Source organism: Colletotrichum aenigma (genome assembly GCF_013390185.1).
Source record: "Colletotrichum aenigma strain Cg56 chromosome Unknown KSG_Cg56_contig01, whole genome shotgun sequence".
NCBI lineage: Eukaryota > Fungi > Ascomycota > Sordariomycetes > Glomerellales > Glomerellaceae > Colletotrichum > Colletotrichum aenigma.
This window is the reverse complement of record NW_023500907.1, coordinates 7653404-7664652: the sequence shown is the minus strand read 5'-3', so window position 1 is coordinate 7664652 and position 11249 is coordinate 7653404. Positions and strand designations below refer to the sequence as shown.

Sequence of the window (11249 nt, the reverse complement as noted above, 5' to 3'; positions counted from 1 at the left end):
GTAGAACTTGAGATAGTCCATTCAATACAAGGCTTAAAGTCACGGATTTCTAGGGTGAGACCACGGTTAGGTTAGTGTGATGATTTACATCCGGAACGGAGACCGCATACGTGGGTTAGCCAATAAAAACGGTAACTTGATCACAACACCGAAAATGATTATGCGGGTTTCAGTGTGGGTCAAATAATACCACAACTATTGGTTAGACATACCTAGAGAACGTGAGGGGAACAAGGATTATGGGACTGTGGTGTAGCTAACAGGTTCTATGAGTACCTGTAGAGGAGTTTAGGTGGGCAATCTCTGTGTAAGTATATTGGACTTACTGCGTCGGTCTAGTTCGTGCGATATCAATTATGAGATAGATGGAAAAAATCTAGAAAAAACAATGGAAGATGTAGTTTGTAGTCATAATGTAGCTGAAGCTCTCTAAAAGCGTGCATCGCAGACATCAGGACGTCGAGTACTGGAGTTCATACGATTGGAATTATCATGAACATAGATACATGTATCTAGGGCTATTATGCAGGTACATAATGACTTGTTAATGCCTGGGCTGAAGGGGTATTATAACCGTTTCTAAGGTGGGAATCTGGTTACTGTGCTGGATTGCGTGATTCGAGTTAAGAAATGAATGTGTGATTACGTACAAGGTCACTTGTGAGAAGGAAATGTATCTCAAGGACCGTTTTTACTATAGGCGAACCATTTTTTTGGTGTTGTACCTTTTCTGATAAGAAACCAGGACCGTGCGCAGATTTTTTCGACCAATCCTGACCAATTGTCAAACCAAATTTGGTTTAGGGATTAGACTCCTAACTGTTAGGGTGGAAAGCCTGCAGGTAGAAGGTGTAGTTGCATCTGCTAGGATACTCTTGCGCTACTATGTTCTAGTTAGCGAGGAGGCAGCACGTCTGCAAGCTATCTGACTTGCTGTTGATGCAGGTAGCAAGCGCATATAATATACTAGCGATGCTACCTAGGTTGAAGCGGGCGTTAAGTTCTGTGATTATCTTCTGTAGGTCCTTGCTGTCCCTAAGCATCTGCTGGTATTCTACGCTATCCCCTGCATCCTAGTGGCTGCTACGTCCCTCGTTAATAGAGAGCTCTTAGACCCCCTGCTGGACGTTTTCATCTCTATTATCCTCCTCCTCCTCCTCCTCCTCCTCCTCCTCCTCCTCCTCCTCCTCTTCCTCTTCTTCCCCTTTATGGTATATATGCTGTTCCTGTGGGAGGTTATATATATTATCGCTGATCTGGATCTCAATATTCGCCCTGTAGTCGTACGCGTGGAAGGCTGGCTCGTGGCGTCGCTAGTACGGATCGCAGTTGCGCGTGCTAGCCTATGCAGCCCATCCGTCCATGAACTGCTGCTGGAAGACATGCCATTTAGCGGAGCTTATGCGCTAGGTGTTCTTCATCCCCAGCCGCCAGCTGGTCTCAACCCCCTCGCCGAGCAGCTGCAGCGACTAGAAGACGCCCACGATATATGCAGCCAGCTTGCATGCTAGCCCCGCCAGCATTCCGCTCTTCTCTGGGGCCGTCTGTCTCTCACGTGAACCCTCGCGCCTGGGGGCCGGCTGCGCGGTCGCCTCGTCCACTATAGGGTGCATAACGATAAACCAGACCTCTCAGGTGCCAGCCTTTGCAACCCTGAAAGTACGCCTAGTGACGTCGAACAGGATACTGCTGACGTGCTTAGCGCTATAGGGCGCTGCGTATCTCTCGAGGGAGAACTTGATGTTGTCGAAGACAGGCCTGTCGCTCCTGATAATAGGGCTGCCCGGCTTGCCGACAATGCTGAAGAAGTTGAGAAAGAATTGCAGGAAGAAGGAGTCTGTAGGCTTCGCAGGGGCGCTGCCTCCCGCGTAGGACCCAAAATCAACTGTGTGCTTCTCCTGGAGCATCTTGAGGGCGTCGGCCGGCTTGAAATCGTCGTTAAGGACCTTATTGATAAGGCGTCTGGCTACAGGTGAGGGGTTAGGAGACGTTAGTTAGCTTCCTCCTTTACTCTTGGTTATATGCCTTCTACCTGCCTGCATACCTTAGAACTTATGGTGCCCTGAGGAGTGGTCAACTGCCCACTAGTGGCCGGCTTGCCTATTGTCGCCTTTATCCTCTTGCTGGTCGTAGACGAAAAGCTTGTCATAGTCTAGGTCAGAGGCAGCACCTACGTCAGAAAAGCCTTTACTATCTGCTAGTACCTCAGCAATAACATCTCCTTTATAGTTTATAGATATCTTAGTATAGTTATAGTATCCTTGCTTTTCGTGGTCTTAATAATATGTGATCTATATTGTTACGGTCAGCTATCCGACAGTAGGGTCTGCTAACAGAAGCTGGAGATTGAGACGTAATAACAGTACACTTGGTCGTGGTCTGGGTCATAGGTCGTAGGCTAACAGTAGATCAGATCTTCAGAGGCTAAGGTGATCAGTCTTAGACTCAACAAGTAATTCGCAGTGAAGGTAAGCTGAGAGTATCCTGAGGATGAATACTAAGTTGATTGCTGAAGAGCTATGGAAGTCTGACCATGAGCCAGGCTCAGGTCATACTATATACAAGTTCTGCACAGTATCTCTTGTGGTGGCTATGTAGGATATCCGTGCTATCCAACATATCCATGGATAGCTGGGATAGCGGACATATCCAACATATCCATCTTTGCCCTGTATCCGTGCTGTTCCCGAAATCACGTGACCTGTACCATAGTTCTTCCTTTCCCGATGGTTCCTGGTTACACCTGTGTTACTGCTTACATATGTTCTGTGTTAGCCGCCGAGATGCCAGGCGGGGCTGTTCCAACGTGTCATGCCTGTCGGGTCGTAACATCAGGTCTCCTCTCCAAAGGTCTTGTCCTCAAGACCCAGCATAAGTAGGTCGTTGGTCCCAGGTTGGGGATCCATCAATCGTGCTTTCTGATTTACCCATGATGCTGACACCATGTCAGGTCGCGTTCAAAAACGAAAGGCTGTGTCGTCGCCTGATAGTCGTCCTGCCAAAAAGACAGTTGAAAAGAATTCTTTACTTTCCGCCATTCTTCAGCGTTCTGTCGTCATGCCTGTTTGCTCGTCTTGCGAGCGTCGCGGCTTCTCGTCGTGTGAGGTTTCTCCCTTGGATTCTTCTCGTTGTGCCGAATGCGTTCACGGCGGTAAATCCTACTGTGACCTCCAAGGTCTTTCTGCGCAACAACTCCGGCGTATCGGGGATCAACACCAAAAACTTGAGGATGCCTTGGAACAGGCTGAGGAGGAACGTCGTGCTCTAGACGCTAAGGTCGAGCGTCTTCGCAAACAGAAGAAGATGTGGTTTGAGAAGATGATGCGTGCGGTGCGTCGTGGTATCGATAGTGTGGAGGAGCTGGAGCGGGTGGAACGGGAGGAGGCAGAGGCGGAGCAGCGTCGGCGGGAGGAGGCGCGTCCTTCTTCTGCTGGTTCTAACCATCTTCCTGTGGATTTTGTCGGAGATTGGGATACGGTTTGTCCCGATGTGGCTTTATCTCCTTCCTTGTTGGCTGAGTTTGGGTTACTTGACTCTGTTCCCGTTGTTGCAGAACAGGGTTCTCCGGGGGTGTCCTCGGGAAGCGGTTCTTAGTTGGTTTCTGGTGTTCCTAGGCGAATAAATGGTTTTCCTTGTCGCGGTCGATCTGCTTCGGTGGGTGGTTTGGTGAAGCGATGTGGGTGCTTGATTCGCTTATATCCAGCGTTCTTCTGGACTAGTATAACGGGTGCTGGTGTGACTTCTCGTTCTTGGTGTTGTTGCCAGTAGATCGTGAGTTCTTCCGCTGCGTTGGTGATGTTTTTGGCTGGTTCCCATGTGTTGTCTTCGTGTCCGTATCCTTTCCATTTGATGAGGTATCGATACCCTTCTGGCTCCTTGAGGTGGTCTATGATTCGTTCTACTTCGTACTCTGGTTCATTGTCTTCCACGATGATGAGGTCGTCCGTTCGTGAACCTCGTGGGGCTGGTTCGAGTAGTGAGATGTGAAATACTGGGTGACACTTCATGGTTCCCGGGAGTTCGAGTTCATAATTGACTGGTGAGATTACTCGTGAGATTTTGAAGGGTCCGAGTTTTTTGTAGTCAAGTTTGTCGCTTGGTCGTTTTGTTTTGATGTTTCGCCGTATGAGGTAGGCGCTATCTCCCTCTTTCAAGGTTGGTCCCTCAATCCTTCGTTTGTTGCTAAACTTGGTCATTCTTTGTCGTACGAATTCGAGTTCCTGTCGTGCATTTTTCTGGATATCCTTGATCTGTCGTACTGAGGCGACGGCTTTTACTGCGGCTGGGCCTGCTCAGGGTTCTCCATAGGCGGTTGGTTCGAATCCATAGTTGAGGTAGAAGGGGGATTCCTTGGTGCTTTCTCCAATTGCGCTGTTGTAGGCGAATTAGGCTATTGGTAGCATTGTAACCCAATTGTCTTGGTTGTAGTTAACATAGGCGTGGAGGTAGGTTTCGAGGATTTGGTTGATTCGTTCTGTTTGTCCGTCGGTCTGCGGGTGGAACGCAGTGGACATTGACTGCTTAATGCCGAGGTGTGACATGATTGATTTCCAGAAATTCGATGTGAAGATCTTGTCTCTGTCTGACACAATTTCCTTGGGTGTTCCGTGGTTGGAGATGATGTACTTGAGGAATGTGTAGGCGCATTCTTCAGCATTGCTTGCTTCCTTGTACGGGATGAAGTAGGCGTACTTCGTGAGTCGGTCCACGATGACGAGAACGCTGTCAAAGTGTACTCCCGTAAGGGGCTCTCGTGACTTCGGTAGTTTGACGATGAAGTCGAGGGATATGGATTGCCAGGCGGTTTGCGGCACAGGCAAAGGTTGTAGCATACCATAAGGTTGATGTCTAGCGGGTTTGCTTTTGAGGCAGACCTCACAATCCTTAATCGCTTTTGCCACACGTTCTCTAGTGACCTTTTCTCCATATTGTTGTCGTAGTCGTTTCCAGGTTTTCGTGATACCTTGGTGACCGTGTGCGGGGCGAGCATGAAATTCCATGATAGCTTCGTCGTCTAGTTCGCTAGTCAGGCTAGTACTAGATCGCCCAGCCATCATCAAGAGTTTGGTTGCTGGCACGAGGTCTCCGTCGTTGTTTCCTTTGAGAATCACCTGGGTTTCTTCAGGTACTGGGACGTTGTAGTCCGGCCTTCGGCTAAGAGCGTCGGCTCTGCCATTGTCTGATCCTTTGCGGTGGATGATTCGGAAGTTGAATTCTGATAAGAATTCCGACCATCTAATCTGTCTTTTATTCAACACTTTCGAAGTCGTGAAGTGTGAAAGGTTCTTGTGATCTGAATACACAAGTACTTCGTGGGTGGTTCCTGAGAGCTCAGGTCTCCATTCCTTAAAGGCTTCAATGATTGCCATGAGTTCCTTATCGTGGATCTGATAGTTGAGTTCGGGTCCGTGGAGCTTGCGAGAGAAGAAGGCGCACGGATGTAGTCGTCCTTCTGAGTCCCGTTGAGATAGTTGCGCCCCGATCGCATAGTCGGATGCGTCGGGTTCTACTTCGAACTGTTTTGTCGGGTCTGGGATGACCAAGACGGGTTCACTGGCGATGAGGTCCTTGATCTTCTGGAATGCTGTTCGTTGTGGTTCTTCCCATGTAAAGGGCGTGTCTTTGCGGCTGAGGTTTGTGAGGGCCGCGTTGATCTTGCCATAGTCTTTGATGAATTTGCGGTAGAAGTTGACGAAACCTAGGAATCCTTGGACTTCCTTGAGGTTGTTGGGTACCGGCCATTCCTTGATGGCTTTGACTTTGTTTTCTGACATGCAGACTTTGCCAGGGGTGATGGTGAATCCGAGGTATTCCACTTTTTGTGTGTGAAATTCGCTTTTCTCAGGCTCGACCAACAGCTTAGCTTCTTGGAGGGCTTGTAAGACGTGGTGCACGTCTCCTTTGTGTTTTTCAAGTGTTGGTGAGAAGATGAGAATGTCGTCGAGATAGACTACTACACAAATATCGACGTACTTGCGTAGGACTTGGTTGATCATGTTCTGAAAAGTCGCAGGGGCGTTGGTAAGGCCGAAGGGCATGACGAGATATTCGAAATGTCCTTTTCGTGTCCTGAAGGCGGTCTTCCATTCTTCGCCTTGCTTCATTCTGATCAGGTTGTAGGCTCCCTTGAGGTCGAGAGCTGTAAACCAGTTGGCTCCGTGGAGGAGTCGTCTCATTTCGTCGATAAGTGGCAGTGGGTAACGATTTTTAATCGTCATTTCGTTGAGCATGCGGTAGTCGACGCATAATCGTAGTTTTCCGTTCTTTTTGGGTACGAACAGGATTGGGCTTCCTGCTGGTGACGTTGAGGGTCTGATGTATCCCTTCTTGAGGTTTTCTTCAAGGTATTTGTCTAGAGCTTCCATCTCTGTCTGGTTGAGTCCGTAGATTTTGTTGAAGCGTGGTTCCTTCCCTTTTTTGAGGGGTATTTCGTGGTCGAAACTGGTGTGTTCGGGCAGTCCGGTTTCTAATTCGGCTGCAAAGAGTTTCTCGTAAACTCTGTATTCTTCTGGGATAGACAGAAGTGGATCATTCTTTTGTTCGAGATCCGTCGTTGTCAATGGTTGTGACGTGGCTTCTTTTGCCTTGAGGTAGCAGATGTATCGTTTTGCTGTTTCTTGCTGTATCGGCTCGTTTGAGGCCTGGTTTTGACAGGGCTGCTCAGGGACTGAGTCGTCGTGGTCCCAATGGAGTTGGCCTTTGCTCCAATCTATCCGTGGGTTACTTGTTCGTAGCCAGGGTAATCCTAGCACTATGTCGTATGTCCCTATGTCGGCAATGTCGAATTGGATTCTTTCTTTTCGATTCAGGTAGCTCATCTCGAGGGGCGCAGTCTCATTGTAGATGGTACCTCCTTCGTACTTGAATTCTTCTCCTTCTGCCGTGTGTAACTGATAGGGTCGCTCTTTTCCTCCCCATTGTACTTCTAGCCTATTGATGGCTCGAGGGGCGATGTAATTAGCTTCAGCTCCGCTGTCAATCAGCGCGAGTGTTGTTTGTTCGTTGATGGTGACTTCGAGTTCTATGTTGTTCTTGTGTCCTTGTGACATTTGGTGGATGAACCTTTTCCTTGTTGCCTGTCGTGGTTCTTCGTCGGTAGGCGGGTCTAGTTTTTTGACTGCCCTGAGTGTCCTGGGTAGGTAATTTGCTTTCCTTCTCGTCGTGCCTTCGTGAGGCTGTTCTCGCGGATCTTGATCTGCGGGGGTCTTGGTCCGTTCTTCATGACTCTCCATGCGCGTGCTTTTTCTTGGTAGTGTACTTGGCACTCGTCTTGTTGGCGTTCGTCCCACTTCATGTTGTGGTCATGTTGGCATCTCATAGGAAACTGGGGGCTGGGTCTGAAGACTGCGAGGTGGTCTTCGAACAGTACCATGGTCCATCCGATCATGGCGGATGTCGAGTAAATCTCGCGGATGGGCTCGTCGTTATGTCTTCTGGGGTAGAATTGGTAGTCGTGCTTTTCTCCCATGTGTTCTTTGCATTTGTCGTGGAAACATTGGGACCAGAAGAGGGTTCGGTGAAGTCGGTGGTTGCTTCTTAGTGCGGGATGGTCTTCCGTGCGTATCTGAGGGGTGTAGTCCCGGTCTCGTTGGGTTGCTGAGGTGCCATAAAAGTGGCGTTGTTGCTCGTCTTGAAGCATGTCGATTTCCTGGTACTTCAGGAGTTGCTGGATTCTGTCTTCCTGGTCGTCAGGTTCCTCTTCAGAGCTAGAGTCGTCCACACTGGGGGTGAACCCATAGGTGATCTCTGTCTGAGCACGTTGTCGGGCAACATCGCGAGGTTCGTCCGAGTCATAGGATGAGCTTTCGCCTTCTCCAAAAGTCCAGTTGCTGGTCATACTGAGAAGTTGTTGTTCTGTCAGAGGATCATGCTGATGTTCTGGTTCTTCCTCTGATTCTTGTTGGCGTAGACGCGTTTGTCGGGTATCTTCATGTGAGGTGATTGGTTCTAGTCGCTGGATTCGTAGCATCTCGTTGAGTTGTTCAACTGGCTTTCTGGCGACTCTGCTGTTGCTGGAATGCATCATTGCCAGGGTTCTGGGGCGAGTATCCGGGGCACTCATGTCGTATCCGGATCGTCCAGGGTTGCTGTCCCTTGGGTAGTGTCCTGACATTTCTTTGTCTTCGAGGTGGATTCGGCAGTCATCGTCGTAGCATCCGGTCCAAGATTGGGATGCATGTGAGGCTTTTGCAATCGTGTTGACTTGTCGAGGTCGTTCGGCTACTGGTTTCCAGGGAAGTTTCTTGGGTTGTCTGCAGTCTTTGGCGATGTGGCCTTGCTTGTTGCAGTTGTAGCACTTGGGGTTCCAAGGCTTCCTGTCGTTGGGTTTAGTCATCATGCTGAGATCCATGGGTCCGCTGTGTTGTCCGTAAGCGGTGCTTTGTCGATTGTTGTTCCAGTTGCTGCGGGGTCTGTTGTCGTTCCGCTGGTTGTTGAACTTGTGCTGGGGTTGCCACTGGTACTTGCGTCCCGTGTTGGGTCCTTGTCGTTTTTCGCCCTTTTCTTTGCGTCGTTCGAATAGCCTGTTGTCGATCTTGATTGCGAGGTCGGCATACTGAAGGAAGTCTTCGGGGCGATCGATCTTGACGATTTCGTCCTTGACTTCGTCTTTAAGTCCCTGATAGAACATGAAGATCTTGGTTTCCTCGGTGAGGTCGAGCTGAATGCTGAGCTGTCTGAACATGGCGGCGTACTCCTTGGTTGACTTAGTCTGTCGCAGTTGTGCGAGATCTCTTTCAGCTTGTCGCTTTTCATCGGGGTCCTGGAAGAGAGATCGTAGGGCATCTTCGAATCCCTGAAAACTGCTGTAGATGTCTCGGGTCTCGGTGGAGCACTCGTCCAGGGTTTCGTACTTGAGGAATTCTTCCTGGATGGGTTCAAACCATTTGAGGGCTCGTCCTCGTAGGTAAGTGGCGGCATGGACGACTTTCTCGGTTTGACTGGTGAAGTCTCCATGGTGGAAGTTTTGGTAGTTCTTGACTTGGATCAGGAATGACTTGAGTTGTCCAGGGGTGCCGTCGTAGGTGATAGGGGCACTGAGCTTGAGTTTCTGTCGTCCCCCAGTGGGGGTAGTGACGATGTTGGCAGCAGCCCGAAGGGTGTTGACTTCGTTTTGTAGTTCCTGTATGAGAGGGTTGCTGCCTTGTCCTCCTAGGCGAGCGATTCCGTTTTCGAGGTCCGTAAGTCTCTGGGGTCCGTTGCCGAGCTCCTGGATCATCTGTTTGAGGCCCTGGAGTTCGTTGGCGGTTTCGTTGTACATGGCCTGGACCTTAGCAATGTCGTCGTCTCCTTTCTTGACTCGGGCTCGAAGCTTGTCGTAGGTTTCCTTTTTGAGGGTGACTTCGTCGTCCGAGTCCACTGCCATCGGAGCTCCCTCGAGTTCCTCAGCCAGGCTCTTGACAGGCTGTTTGGAGGAAGAAGAGCTTCCCGGAGTGGGTGACTTGGCGGAGGCGCGTGAAGACATTCTTGTCTGTACTGTTAGTAGGTGTCAATGGTCAACTTACTGAACAGGAGCAATCAAAGTGTTACGGTCAGCTATCCGACAGTAGGGTCTGCTAACAGAAGCTGGAGATTGAGACGTAATAACAGTACACTTGGTCGTGGTCTGGGTCATAGGTCGTAGGCTAACAGTAGATCAGATCTTCAGAGGCTAAGGTGATCAGTCTTAGACTCAACAAGTAATTCGCAGTGAAGGTAAGCTGAGAGTATCCTGAGGATGAATACTAAGTTGATTGCTGAAGAGCTATGGAAGTCTGACCATGAGCCAGGCTCAGGTCATACTATATACAAGTTCTGCACAGTATCTCTTGTGGTGGCTATGTAGGATATCCGTGCTATCCAACATATCCATGGATAGCTGGGATAGCGGACATATCCAACATATCCATCTTTGCCCTGTATCCGTGCTGTTCCCGAAATCACGTGACCTGTACCATAGTTCTTCCTTTCCCGATGGTTCCTGGTTACACCTGTGTTACTGCTTACATATGTTCTGTGTTAGCCGCCGAGATGCCAGGCGGGGCTGTTCCAACGTGTCATGCCTGTCGGGTCGTAACATATATATAGGCTGAGGTTTCCTATAAAACGCCCTCTGTACACTACGCAGGACTACCTACGTGTATATCGTCTGCTAGGAGGAGACCAACCACCTACGAACTAGTTATCCTATAGGTGGCAGGCTGGTTGCTTGCTGCTAGTCATCCTTCTCCTTCTGCAAACCCTGCCATCCTATAGGCATAAGAGGCAGGCACACAGCGGCGTCTACTGCAGTACGCCTGCGTGCCTCCCCAATAGGCGCCCCCAGGGGCAGAAGGCTGATAATGGTCGCCTATAGATAAGTTATTAAACTCTGTCTGTGAGACCTACTTATTAAGGGAATAAGAGAAACCTTATATGTATATGCCCTGCGGGCGCATATGTTTACTGAGACATATTCGATTGGCCACGTCTCCTAAAGGCTAAGACTTAACTAGGGTTCACTTTCTCGCATTTATTGTCTCTATATAGGTGACCCCAGCAGGGCCCCTACGCCTACTAGACTGCTGAGGCGCTGGCCTGTTTCCTGGCTTTAGGCCCCAGCTTCCAGCGTGGCACTGGTTTCTGGCCTGCGGGGGTCGCTGGCACCTGATGCGACAGCGGCGGCAGCGAGGACGAGGAAGGGAGGGTGCTGCGGCGGCGGCAGCTGGGTCGTGCTGCGCGCTCAGCGTCGTCTCTGTTGTTGTTGTTGTCGTCGTCGTCGTTGTCGTCCTCCTTGCTGCTGGTGGGTTGGCGCTAGTAGGAAGACTGCCTGGTTGTAACAGGCGCGTCCCACGTTAGCTGGGTTGGATCGTCTGGGCGGTCTAGCGGCAGCAGCGCTGCAGACCTATTATAGGATGTGAGGAAGGCGTTAACAAGCTCCCCCGCCTGCTGCTGGAAAAACTGCATAGATGCAACGTTATGCTGCCTGCCGACAAGCTTAGACAGGCTGGCGTATAACCCCTGCACAATAGTGGAGACCTTAGCCTCACGCTTGCTCCTCCTGGTCGCGCGCTCTATCTCCTACGATAGGCGCAGCGTGTGGCCCTCCCTATCGGTCATCTGCCAGACAAGCTGCAGCAGCTGTGCCCACAGGATGTGATGGAAGCGCTATGCATATGAGCTGCCGTCTTTGCTGTCCCCCCTCTCAGCCGTTGCGTTGTTATCCAGGAGCGGGAGCAGCTCCAGCGCCTGGAACTCAGTCAGGTTATCCCGCACATAGTTAAGAATGCGTC

General features: G+C 50.2%; 2 protein-coding genes across 2 annotated transcripts; both read right to left on the bottom strand.

Moving 5' to 3' along the window:
• Positions 1-1109: 1109 nt before the first annotated feature.
• CGCA056_v002022 (uncharacterized protein) lies at positions 1110-1907 on the bottom strand (the record flags this gene model as incomplete). The annotated part of the gene is made up of 2 exons (XM_037317281.1): positions 1110-1313; positions 1695-1907. 2 exons carry the CDS (start codon positions 1905-1907, stop codon positions 1110-1112), a joined length of 417 nt encoding a protein of 138 aa, XP_037185534.1.
• Positions 1908-7105: 5198 nt separating this feature from the next.
• On the bottom strand, positions 7106-9463 carry CGCA056_v002021 (Retrotransposon-derived protein PEG10; the record flags this gene model as incomplete). The annotated part of the gene is made up of 1 exon (XM_037317280.1): positions 7106-9463. One exon carries the CDS (start codon positions 9461-9463, stop codon positions 7106-7108), a length of 2358 nt encoding a protein of 785 aa, XP_037185535.1.
• Positions 9464-11249: the final 1786 nt, after the last annotated feature.